This window comes from Spermophilus citellus (assembly GCF_964194105.1).
Source record: "Spermophilus citellus genome assembly, chromosome: 18".
NCBI lineage: Eukaryota > Metazoa > Chordata > Mammalia > Rodentia > Sciuridae > Spermophilus > Spermophilus citellus.
The window spans coordinates 40,318,347-40,332,176 of NC_138200.1; the positions used below are offsets into that span (position 1 = coordinate 40,318,347).

Genomic DNA, 13,830 nt, shown 5'->3' on the forward strand with positions numbered 1-13,830 from the left:
ATCATTTTGAGATTCACCCATGTTGTTGCTTGTATCAATAGTTCATCCCTTTTTTACTCTTCTTTATTATGATATATATATATATATATATACACACACATATGTATATATATATATATATATATATATATATATATATACACACACACACACACACATACACACCCATACGTGTGACTTAGAATTGTAATCATTTTTAAGTGTAGATTTCAGTAGCATTGAGTGCATTCACGTTGTCATGCCTCGGTCACCATGATCCATCTCCACAACTTTTCCATTGTCCTGTGCTGAAACTGTGGCCATTGAACCGTGACTCCCCAGCCACCCTTCTCTTATCCCCTGGTAACCCTGTTCCACTTTCTGCCCTTATGTATTTGACTACTCCAGGTTCCTCATATAAATGGGATCACACCACAGTTGTCCTTTTTGCGTCAGGCTTTATTTCACTGAATATACCGTCTTCAAGGTTTGTCCATTTTATAGAGCGAATCAGTGTTTCACTTATTATTAAGGTGAAAACTGATACTCGGTTGTTTGTTTATCCGTTTATCTATCAATGTTGTTTTCATCTTTGGCTGATGTGAATAATGCTCCAGTGCACATTAATTCAGTTCTTGTGTATACACTGTACACGCAAGTGAAATTGCTGGACTAGATGGTAATTCTGCTCTCACTCTTTTGAGGAACTGCCCTACTATTTTCCCCAGCAAAATAGCACTATTTTACATTCCCACCAATAATGCACAGGAGTTCTTAATTGCTCTCCATTGAAGCCAGCACTTTTTATTTTCTGTCTTTTTTTTTTTATTAGCCTTTCTATTGAGTGTGAAGAGTATCTCATTGGGGTTTCGGTGTACATTTTCCTAATATTTAATGATGTCGAGTATCCTTTCATATGTTTATTGGCCTTTTTTATATCTTCTCTGGAGAAATGTCTATCACATCCTTTGCCTGTTTTCAAATTAGGGCTTTACAAGTTCTTTAAGTATTCTAGATATATCCCTTAACAGACATGGGATTTGCAAGAATGTGATTCTCCAAGAATGGCTGGATTTTTAATGATATCTTGGTATGATGGGCAAAGGGTAAGCAGGCAAATTGGAGTGGAACAGACTTTACTATTTATAGCATTAATTGGGTATTTGGATTCTGTACTATTGATTGACATAATTTGTATTGATATTAATTAGTTGTGGGTTCTTAGGCAAGTTACTTAAATTCTTTGTGATTGTGGTTTTTCATGTGTGAAATAGTGATAAGTACAGTGCCCACCTCAGGATTGTTAGGATTAAACACAAGTATTTAACATAAAATGTAATGTATTTATATGTAAATAGCATATAAAGATAAGGACATAACCACAGTGTTTAGCATGCAGTAAGCATTCAATAAGTGTTAGTTATTTTTAGTTTTTATTAAAATTTAGTACATTTGGGCTGGGGTTGTAGCTCAGTGGCAGAGTGCTTGCCTAGCATGTGTAAGGCACTGAGTTAGATCCTTAGCACCACGTAAAAATGAAACAAATAAAGGCATGTTGTCCATCTACAGCTACAATTTTTTTTAAAAAAATTAGTACATTTGTATAATTTTTTAAGTTGTTGAAAAAAAGTTTTTTTATATCTATATTTATTTTTATGTGGTGCTCAGGATTGAACCCAGTGCCTCACATGTGTGAGGCCCGTGCTCTACCACTGAGCTACAACCCCAGCCCTGCATTTATATAATTTTTAAAAGTCATATTTTAATACTTTCTTTTTGAAAAGAAAATAGCGGTTATCCATGCCCCTCTCCTCAGTTCCACTTTAGAGGTGGTCTTTCTCCTCTGCTTTTTCAGGTGGGGGATAATGTGCCTACATTGTTTTGAGAATTGTCCGTGAACTTCCTAATATGGAAGGTGAGGGTTTACTTAGTTTTCTTTCTCTCCCTGTCTGTGCATGCACACTCTTCTGATTTCCTTCTATTCTTATTGCAGATATTTTGTAATTTTGATTGTATTGGCATTCAGCCTTCATGTGCATGAACATGCTGTTCTGAGCTTGTAATAGTTTGTGATCAGTTGATCTTTTCTTGCCAACTTGTAATTTCTTCTTCTGTTAATACTGGTCTTGCTTTTTGTCTGTTTTTGATGTACTTAGGACCACTTAAATCCCAGACTCTTTACTAGTCATCTGAATCTCCTCTCAAGAGCTTCAGGACAGTTAGATCTTTTGTTGATTTGTTGTCTTGGAGAAATGTCTTCCAAAATTGTCTCATCTGTCTGGTCATGACTGATTGCCTTCTCTGCCGGATGGACAGCAGCCCCTTTTAAATATCTCTTCTTCATAACCCATAGGTTTCTTTTTGCTTCTCTCTTATGGGTTCTTCAGACTCCTGCATTCTCCTGTCGTTCTATTTCCTTCTGTGTTTCTTTATTTTGGTGGAGTATGTCCTCAGTCACTCTTGAGAAAAAGTTCTTAGGAGGAAATTTTTGAGATCATGTATATTTTGAATTATTTTTACCTTGACATATGTATAGACTTTGAGTTTGAAAATCTTGGTGGGAAATAATTTTTCTTCAGAATTTTGAGGACATGGCGCTACTATTGTTTATCTTACTCCTATGGAGGATTCTGACTTTTCTTCATCTTTTATGTCAGTTTTTTGGGGGATTTTTTTCTAATGTTTTACAACATTGCAGTGATATTTTTCATGTATTACGCTGGCATTTTGTAGGCTTTTCAATCTGGAAACACATGTGCTTCAACTGTGGAACATTTTCTTGAGTTACTTTGTCAAATATTTCTTCCTTCCCAATTTTCTCTTCTCTTTGGAATCCATATGATTTGGTTGTTGAATCTTCTCTTTTCTTACTTATTCCTTTATTTTCAATCTTTTTGAATATTTCAATAGATTCTGTAAGAGAAACTTTATCGTCTAATCTACTTAGTTTTTAAAAATTATTGACCTATAAGCCATAAATATTCAGCTTGGTAGATTGCCACTAAGTGAACATATCTGTTTACCTAGCTCTCCTATTAAGAAATAAAACATACACACATCTCAGAAGTCTTCTCTTCTAGTGTCTATTCTCCCTAATAAATACTAAATAAATAATTATAAATAAAAAATAAATACTGTCCCAACTTCTAAAACTAGATCAAGTTTTATTCACATTTGAATTAAATTGGAAGCTCACTGAGGCATGATTTGCATCTTGATGCCTCTTTATATGTGCATAGAACAGAAAATGAGTATTTGGTGTCCAAAGTCAGAAAGTCTTTGTTGTTCTTGAGGAGTTTGTACTACTGGGCTACAGTGTAGACACTGACTAGTAACTCTTGATTTCTGCAACTGTAATCTCCATTCAGTTTTAGGATTCTGTTGGTAGCAAACAACTGGACCTAAAGAAACTTAATTTTAAAAGGTAAGGAATTTTCTCAATACTAGGATATTTCACTGGATTCAGGTGGACCTTGTTTTAACAATAATGATATAACCAGTTTCCAATGTCATCCCTTTTATTTTTTGGCTTTACTTTAGCTCCTGGCTTCCAAATGACTGCCCCTGTCTTTTGTGACCATGGTCTTCCTTTTTGTAAGAACTGGGATTGAGGGAAACTGGGCCTTGGATATGTACTTTGAACTCTGGGTAAAGTTTTATGTGAAGGTGGATGAATAAATAATTGTCTTCTTGATTCACCCAGCATGGTTCTGGTCTTCAGTATAGGTCTCTTCTTGTAGGTCTCCATCATTCCCTTTGCACCTTCCTGGGGCTGCCCAAGGAACCTCATGAGCTCTGGTTTGGAGAATGTATTGTTTGAAAAGTGTCACTGCTTCTTTTCCTTATTTTATATTTGACTTAATCTAATGTGATTTTGAAGCTTTAGCCAGGGGCCCTCAAAGCAATTTTTCTCTCCTTTCTCACTTCACTTTTCCCCCTAAGTCCATGAAACGTGATGTAATGAGGTTCTCCTATATATGTGAATATTTTTATCTTACATTTTTTTATCCCAAATGCTTAATCTGAAAACTGACAGAGCCAGACATCATGTTGAAGGGCTTTAGATTTTTTTTCCATAAAGAGTTTTCAATATTTCGCCTAAAATCCCAGAAAACTTATAATTAATTTTACAATTTATCTCTGTCAAGGGACTTCATTTGTCCTGAATTGCCTGTTTCCAGGCAGCTGAAAGCAGCTTCTTGTTATAGAGTCTGAGTTGGGATTGATATTTTTTCCCCCTTCAAACTTTTCTAAATTCTCTGCATTTCTTCAGACCATTCATTCTTGGGTAGCTGAGAAAGGAGCATATACCATATCAGCAGCAGGCTTCTCTCCTTTTCCATCTTAGTCCATCAAGGAAAGCATTTTATAAATTGTAGAATTTCGGTAGGGAGCCTTCTCCTTGGGTACCCTTTCTAGCTTAGGGATATAGCTGTTCTAAGTGCTTCCTCAGTGCCCTCCAGCTTATGCACAACCCATTTGTCATTGCTTTGGGAACTGGTCCAGAAAAAAAGTACACCAAGTCTGCCCATGAAGTTTGGGCTTTCCCAGAGGTCATTCTCAAAAGCAGATGTGACCTGTGAGAAAGTCTTCAGTGTCTATGGCTTTCTGTATAAATCCAGATTCCTTACTGTGGTTCCCCAAATCCTCCATGTCCTGGTCTCTCCCTGATTTTTCAGCATCTTCTCCTATGAATCCAAGTTCTTCATGTGGCCCTCTTGCAATCCATAATGGATTCTGTTTTTGTACACACACCATGCCATTTTTCTTCTAATGTGTCTTCTCAACCTTTCATCTTTCTCTTTTACCTTCTGTCTCCCTCCAGTTTTTAAAATAGACCTCATCCCAGACAATGGACTGTAACAGATTAGTACTGGCCAAGAAGACAGCATTAGGCTGAGCCTAATGGTGTCTACCAGCTGGGCACCTTTAACTTTTGAGTTTCTCTTGCTTCCAGATCTGGAACATGGATAGGAAAGGATTGCTGTGTAAACCCCTCAGGGTATGGAATCAAGGAAATAGAGAGGGCTGGGGATGTAGCTCAGTTGGTAGAGTGCTTGCCTTGCATGCACAAGGCCCTGGGTTCAATCCCCAGCATCACACACACACACACACACACACACGCACAAAAAAAAAAAAAAATCCAAAAAGGAAATAGAGAATATAATTGTAAAATAGAGTCTTAGAAGTCTTATCTCTTGACCAAGAAAAGGTCAAGAAATGGACCAAAATTTGTGATGAATGTATACTTATATAAGAGAGAGATTATACTGTATTGACATACAGTTTCACTTAAGCATATTGTTAAATATGGTACACTTTTTTGTAATGTATCTTATTTGATTAGCATTGTAATCTCTACTGTCATGCTATGGCTTCTGTCTTTGTTTCCTCTATAACTGGTTGCATATAACTTTATAAATGTAAACCAAATATTGGGTTGCATGTATCCTTAATTAGATTGAATACATTTTTTTTCCCTCAGAAACTAGTTAGCATAAAATATTTAAACTATTTTCTCTTTGGGAAGTTCTGGACATTTTAAACTTGACTTGAAAACTTCGTGTTCTTTTGTATTTTGTCACATCGTTTACTTCTCTAACAGTTTGGTTAATGGGAGCTGGGAATGTACTAAACACACTGAGCCACTTAAAATCCTTCCAATTTTACTGAGGCTTAAAGGCAAGCAGGGACCCATTGCCTCTGCTTGTTTCCAAAATAACATGGGGCAAGAGTAATCAGTTGCAGTTGCTATAGATAATTACAAGTTGATTTCACTGAGAAAGTGAGCAGCACTGTACTTACGTAATAAAAAATTTATCAGACCTACAACTTCTCTCCTTCCTATGGAGCCCAAGGGGGGAAAACCCTCAACAAAACATCATTTTAATGAGCACATTTCAAAGGTGCTGGATTTATGGGAGACATCGGGAAACACTGATTGCAATTGCTGTCTCTGATTGTCGTTCAGACTTTATTGGTGCCAGATTGAGAAGAGTGCCAAGGTGAAAATGAGAAGGAAAGTAGTCAACCAGCCTTTAGCCTCTAAAGATAGCCACTGACTAGAAAATCCATACTCAGTGGTGTTAAAACCACCCAAAACCCACTGACTGTGTAGTTTGAAGAATCATTTATTTTTAAAGTTATCATTGAAATATTTGTTTTTCTTGTGTCATTTGCTATGTCCATTGTTATTTGGGCCTTGGAGTCTGACAAATAAAAACATGATTTCTCAGATCACTATTCTTTTGCTAAATTGATCTGGGTATCTACTAATTTTAGCATTAATTTTTTATTATGTTTTATGGTGTTATTCATCATATTACACCATTATTTGGCCTCAGCTTTCACATTAATTATAAATATGAAGACTTGAAGAGATTGGCAAGTGTTTTCTGTAAAGGGGTGAATAATAAATATTTTCAGCATTGTAGGTCTTGTAGTTTATGTTTTAGCTACTCAACTTTTGCTGTCATGTGGGAAAACAGCCACAGTATGTAAAAGAGTGAGCATGACTATGTTCCAGTTAAACTTTATTGACAAAAGCAGGTCATAGGCCCAGTTTGCCTGTGGGCTCTGTGTCCCAGCTCCAGAGCAGATTCACAGATGTTTCTGTAGGGTGCAGGCAGGGACCACAGATGAGTGAAGTGAATTTGCTGATTGAGGACAGTTTGCTTTGTCTGAAGGGGGCAGCTTCTTCTTACCTATAGCCATTTGTGGCTGGTTCATGAATGCCAGATCTTGTAATTCAAGAAGAGCTGGGGATTTGGATTTTTATGCAGAGTACTTTTATCAGTTGCTACCAATTTAGATTTCTTAAGGAAATACAGAACAAGTAAAGCTACATTACCTTTGTGAGTTCTGTTCTGCTTTGCAGTCTCTAGTATAACAAATTCTGGTATTTTCGAGTGCTATGCATAACGCTGTTTGTAACTGTGTGTTATGTATAAAAAGGAACTGCAGGAAGAATGCCATCAGACGTGGACAGCAACTGTGTAGTGCAGATACTGCCATGGACCATTTTAGTGTCCATGACGGACACCAGTAATTGATTATACCACTCTTTCCACCTAAGCCTGGAGAAAGTTTTGAAATCTTCTCTACTAGGGCTCAAAAAACCTACAATCAACAAATCAACCATGTCCCCTAATGGGTAAGGTGTTTGTCATCTCTATTCCAGAGGATCCTTTTCTTTTTTAATTATAAAGTTGGTCTCTATTAAGCATACACTCTACATTTTAAGAGAGACATTAACATGCTCCCAGAGGATCCTTTTTAAAAAAATATTTATTTTTTAGTTGTAATTGGACACAATACCTTTATTTTATGTATTTTTATGTGGTGCTGAGGATTGAACCCAGAACCTCGCACATGCTAGCAAGTGCTGTTCCACTGACCTACAACTCCAGCCCCCAGAGGATTCTTTTAAAAATATTTTTGGAGTTAACATAGGAGATGGCTTTGGACTTTTTATTATATGACGATATTTTTAAAGAAAGTATCTAATTAAAAGATACTAAATTTCTTGAGAAAAAATATCTAAGAAAGAAGAACAAATATGAAAAAGGATGCGATTCTATTAATATGGCAGCATTAGATTTTAGATTCAAACTGAAGAATACACACTGTGGGATGTGTCCTTAAAAGTCATTCAGCAGCATTCCTCTCTTGCAGGGACCCATGAAACTTGGATTTTCTGGTCTGTACTTTTTCATCATGCTTTAGCGCAAAGTAATGTGAATGAATAGTCATAAAGGGGAATTCCACTTTCCCCCTACTTTCCTTTAGTGCTTTTGGCCCTTATAAATATTACTCTAGAGGAAGATGTTCAGAATCTAGGGAGTCTGTCTGTTGGGGTGCATGCACTTTTGGAGTGTTTACGTGATGTTTATATGTGACATGTACATGACTTAGCCTAAATAAAACATGCTTTGTTATTCATTTTAACTGCATAAAACTTAGCATCATCTTGTCTTCTCTCATTACTTATTACAATACCCTCTGCCAATCTAAACACTCTTGTCTTTCAGGATTCACCTTCTCCTTGAATTCTGCTCTAAGCATTCCAACCCTTGTTGAACCTCCCTCTAAACCACTTTAGAGTTGAGGCTTGTCCTAGTTTAACAGCAGTGTTGTGCTTTATTTTGTTCTTTAGTTTGAGGTATTTTCATATTTTCTTATCTGTGGTCTTAACTTAATAAGAACTGTGAATGGTGGAATTGAAAGAACATTTTGTTTAAAGCAGGCAATTAGTACCAGTGTTCATTGAATGCCTTCGATGTGCCAATCACTAGGGCTCTAAATTTCGATGAAATAGAAGCAGAGACCTTTCTCTTGAAGACTAAAGTCTAGTAGAGCAGTTTCAAGTCTTATGGAATTTAAATTTTAAATGTCCCCTTAATAGTAATCACTGACCCTTATTTATAGTTCCAGTAGAAGGAGGGCTTCATGGGGACATAGCTCTTTATTTCAGTCATCTATGTCCCAAGTTCTTGGAACAGTGCTTAGTATCTAGCAAGTGCTTAATAAATACTTTTTTGATGGACTTAAAAAAATTTTTAGGTTGGGCCATTCCTGCAAGACTGAGTATAGACAATTGTAATGTTCACCTTCTACCTCTTCAGTGTGTGTCTTCTGCTCTTGTTCCCAGAAAAATCATTCCTGAGATTCCTTCCAGAAATATATGCACTGTATTTTTTATATAAATTATAGTCACTTAGGTTTTTTTCTTAAAATTATATTAATTCCATATCAACATTTAGTCATACTATTGTTAGTGGCTACATACTATTTCATTGTCTGGACATAGCATAATTTATTTAACCAGAAACCTTTGATGGACATTTAAACTGTTTCTCATCTTTTGTTCTTATAAACTGTATAATAAATAAACAGTGCTATAATAAATAATATGCAAGCATTATTTATTATTTAACAACCTCTGAAAGTAGGAATTTTAGTGTGTATTTTTAAAAGTGAAATTATTTTTTTAAAAACTTTTTGGTAGTTGTAGATGAATGGAATGCCTTTATTTTATTTGTTTATTTTTATGTGGTGCTGTGGATCAAACCTAGTTCCTCACTCATGCTAGGCAAGCGCTCTGCCACTGAGCTATGGCCCCAGCCCCAAAGCGGAATTCTTATAAGGGACAACGGCTTTGTGCTTTTTTGTAATTTTCATATGAATTGCAAAATTGACCTCTACAGAATGTGAGTGTGCCATTTTGTTACACTCTTACTAACTGTATTTTTCAAAGTGTGAAAAAAAAACAACAAAGGCACAAAGTCTTTTTTGATTTGATAGGTGAAAAATAGCTCTTGTGGATTAATTTGCATTTCTTTTTATGAATGAATTGAAACATCTTTTTATATGTATTTATGAGCTTGTTTTATTTTCTTGTGTGTATATGGGGGGGGGGGTGCTTAGGTTCAGCCCAGGGTCTTGCATGTGCTAGGCAAATGCTGCACCACTGAACTACACCCCCAGCCTCCAGTTTTGTTTCCCTTATAAGTTCTGTCTTCATAACATTTATTTGCCCATTTTCCTGCTGAACCTAATCCTGTCACTGTGTAGGAATTCTATATATTAAGACAAACATCGGTTGGCTATTTTCACTTGTTTATATTTCCATGTATACAGTAGTCCCTCCTTACTTGCAGTTCAGTTTCTGTGGTTTTAGTTACCTATTGTGAACTGTTGTCTGAAACTATTGAAGGAAGATTCCAGAAATAATTCACAGTTTGCATCCCCTTTCTCTGAATAGCATGAAGCAGTCTCATGCTGTGCACTCTGTCCAGCCCAGGATGCAGGTGGTCCCTTTGTCCAGGTGTGTATGACACCTGCTCATTAGTCACTTAGTGGCTCTGTTGTCACATCAGCTTCCCTATAGTGAAGTGCTTCTGTTCAGGTGACCCTTATTTTACTTACTAATGACCCCAACACACAAGAATAGTGATACTGACATTTGGACATGTCAAAGAAAAGCATCAAGTGCTTCCTTAGTGAAAAAGTGAAAATATGATTAGGTATTTTGGGATATATAGAGAGCACATTCATATACATTTTATTATATTATTATAATGGTTCTATTTTATTGTTATTTTAATTTCCTAATATGATTAATTTATAAATTATATTTTATCATAGACATGTATATATAGAAAGAAACCAGTATATACAGGATTTAGTACTACCCATAGTTTCAGGTAAACACTGGAGCATTGAAGTATATCCCCTGTGGATGAGGAGGGACTACTGTATTATAGAACCATCTTGTTTAGTTACTAACCCCACTCACCTAAAACACTATCTTGTTGATCTTTCTTTTGATTAAGTCTAATATGCAGGTAGATTTAAGCCAGTGTGGTGGCCCATACCTATAATCCCAGCTACTTGAGAGGCTGAGGCAGGAAGATCACACATTTGAGGTTAGGTGGGTCAATTTGGTGAGACCTTCCCTCAAAATTAAAAAAACAAAACAAAAAGGTGTGGCTTAGTGGTAGTATGCAAACTTCCTATGCATGAAGCCCTGGGTTCCATCTCTAGCAAACAAACAAACAAACAAACAAAGTGGTGGATATTTAGGGAGAACTGACTTTTTCACAATGTTCTGCCTTATTTTCCTAGAATATAGTGTATCTTTACATCTGCTTAAATCTTCGTTTTTGCTTTTTAGTAACATGAACATAAGAATCTTACTCGATATTTCTATATATGTTTTTTATAAGTGAGGTGTTTGTTTATGTTTTTGAAGTTACTAATTAGTGTGATTTGATTTTGTACCTAGCATATTTTATTTTATTTTGGTACTGGGGATTTAACCCAGGAATGCTTGACCACTGAACTATATTACCAGCCCTTTTTGTTTTTGATTTTGAGGCAGGGTCTTACTAAATTGCTGAGTGTGGCCTTGAACTTGTAATATTCCTGCCTCATCCTCCCAAGCCGGGATTATAGGCATGAGCCATCATGCCCTGCCAGCATATATCTCTTATTTTGTCTAATTAGGGCTGCTCTGTTAGGCAGTTTCAGAAGGTACCATCATGTTGGCCATTCCTTTAGAATAATGATGAGTCTAGTTCTGTACTTTGGCAATGTTCCTGATGTTTCTCTATTAAAATATGGTGCTGGCTTTGGGATTGAGACAGAGCTATAGTTTATCATGGTCAAAAATATCCACTTATTTTATTGAGATTTTCATCATGAAAGGCTATTGTATTTCATCAATTATTTTTGTTACCAGAGTGATAACTCATAATTTGTTTTGTTTTGTTTCCATCTATGAATATGATGAATTTTAAGTCTAAGTTTTTAGCTATTTAGCTATCATTCTATTCCCAAAATAAGTTTTACTTAGTATTGGGATTTTATTCTTTTAATATGCTGCTAGCTTTGGATGCTATTTTCTAATATTTGGAAATTTTACGTTGATTTTCGGGTGTAAGATCAGTTTTTGTAGGTGTGTGTTTTCCTTATGAGTTTTGAGACATATTATTTTATTTCCACAAAAAGAATTTGGAAACTTTCATTTTCCTATGCTCTTAAACAATTTAAATACCATTGAAATTACCCATTCCTTAATTGTTTAGCAGTGAATTCTTTGAAACTGTCTTGGCCTGTGTTTCCCTGAGAGAGAGTTCTTTGACACTTTCCTCTACCTTCTATGGTTTGTTTAGCTCTTCTGCTTTTTCTGGAATTAATTTTGGTAATTAAAATCTTCCTAAAAAAAGGCCCTTTATCAGATTTACTAACTTACTTGCTTTAAATTAAACAAATTGTGTGTATCCTCCTGACTCAGTCTGGGCAAATCATATGACTTAAGAAATTTATCGATGTCTTCACTATCTTCTATTTTATTGGAATATAGGTTTTCAAAATAATTTCTAATTGTCTTCTGTATTTCTGTAGCATCTGTTGTGACATTGCCTTTTTAGTTTGTCTCTCTGAATATCAGTGGTTATTTCCTCATTATTTTATTTAAAGTTTTTTGATGAAAAACAATTGTCATGCTGAAAATATTGTAGAATGTCACTTTAAAAATATGAACAAAATGTATGTACTTCATTAATAACCATATTCTATTAAAATTTAATTATTTTTAAGATTATGAGTGTAAAGCTCAGAAGTTTAGATTAAACACACATATATATATTTTTTTCCTGATTATTTTCTCCTCTTTTTAACAGGTTCTGAAGATGAGAGTGATGATGATTCTAATTTCGAAGGCAGAGATCCTGATACTTGGCATGTTGGTTTTAAGATCTCGTGGGACATAGAGACACCTGGTTTGGCAATTCCGCTTCACCAAGGAGACTGCTATTTTATGCTTGGTAATCTTATATTTACACTCTAGTCTAAGTGTAGATTATTAGGTGTATATTTAGAATGTGTCTTTTGAAGTAAAATTTTTAATGTTAGTATTTTGAATTAATAATGAAACTTACCTATAAGAACATATATCAAGTGTGTTTTTTTAACAATACTGCTCAATTTTGAAAAGTTGCTTTTCTTTTTATTCCAACTATTTAGCATATTTGTAGTTTTCAAATGTGCTAAACAGTTTTCAGGATTCTTCATCAGAGGTGGTAAGTCATCCAAATCAACTTATTAGTATGACTTTTAAAAACACTCCCCTGTCTGAGATTTTAGTACTGAGAAGATTTTTTTCTAGCGTCGTAGTTAATTTCTTCTCAGGGACATCTAGTGGGACTACAGTGTCTTTCTTTCCACCTGTCATTTAGTTCTTTGGCAAATAATATTTCAGCTGTGGGTTAGGCTAAGTGAACCTATGGGGTTCGATGGGCTTTGTTTTTTGCTGCTTTACTTGACATTTTTGGGATGTTCTTTTTTTTTTTTTTTTTTTTTTTTTGTGGGTCTCTGTGTTCCAGTGCTCAGTGTGCAGATATCCATTTTTATTCACCAAAGCTTCTCAGGGTTTTATTCTCTCCTTGATTCTAGCTTCTTATTATTCAAAGTTTATCTCACTCCTCTCTGCCTGGAGAAATCTACTGATACATTGGTTTTGGAGGTAGGAAGAACCAGGGCTCAAGCCTAGTGTTTATGATAAGAATTAACTCCCAGTTAGTTGGATATTGGCTACTGGGTAAGGTTATGGAGAGATATTGGAGTTGCATAAATCTTGATCCTTGCTTTCAGGGTTTGGAATATCTCTTTACCATTTTCCAAATTTCAGTTCCTTTATATCAACTTCCAGTTCTTGCCATATCCACCTGCTACTTGTACTTTTTCTTTTAATGCATTATTTCTCTCTAAATAAGCTATTTTTTCTTTCACCCAAATAAATTGATTTTAGAAGGAGATTTTATATCACTATTTTAAATGGAAAGCACATATCACTTGGCATAACTAGAAGGATTTCATAAATATAAAATAGAGAAACTAAAGCAGTATAAAGTACCTGCTGCTTTTCTTTGCTGGAAATCTCGAGTCTGAGTCCTGTTCTGTCTTTGTTAAAAAGGGGAGTTTAGTAACTGTTAGAGAAGTGTTAATTATGTACTGGTACCAGTCTAGGACTTTTTCCTTAATGTCTGTAGGAGGATTGGAACGTGATTATGTAGGGATTCTTTCGCACAGCGTGAGTTAATGGTACTTAATGCTGTATCCCTTTACCTCTTAATTCTTCTCACGAGGTGGCGATTCCGTGGCGATTCCTACTTTGGTTGAACACTGGTTTTAATCTCTGCTTTTCCATTTCTTGTTGCATTGCAGTTTACAGATCAGTTTCTATAAGCAATCTGAGTCTCCAGTCATCTCGAGGAAGGTGGCAGAAATAATTCTTTTCTTAAGTAATTTGCCCAAGGTCACTCCATTAGTAAGAAGCAGAAGAGGGAC

General features: G+C 35.5%; 1 protein-coding gene across 3 annotated transcripts in view; it reads left to right on the top strand.

The window, feature by feature from the left end:
• FTO (FTO alpha-ketoglutarate dependent dioxygenase) overlaps positions 1-13,830 on the top strand; it is a 374,809-nt gene that overhangs the window by 115,506 nt on the left and 245,473 nt on the right. For all 3 annotated transcript variants that reach the window (XM_081275884.1, XM_081275885.1, XM_081275886.1), the window contains exon 4: positions 12,165-12,308. In XM_081275884.1, coding sequence (XP_081132010.1) covers positions 12,165-12,308 — 144 coding nt within the window. The remainder of the gene's footprint in view (positions 1-12,164; positions 12,309-13,830) is intronic.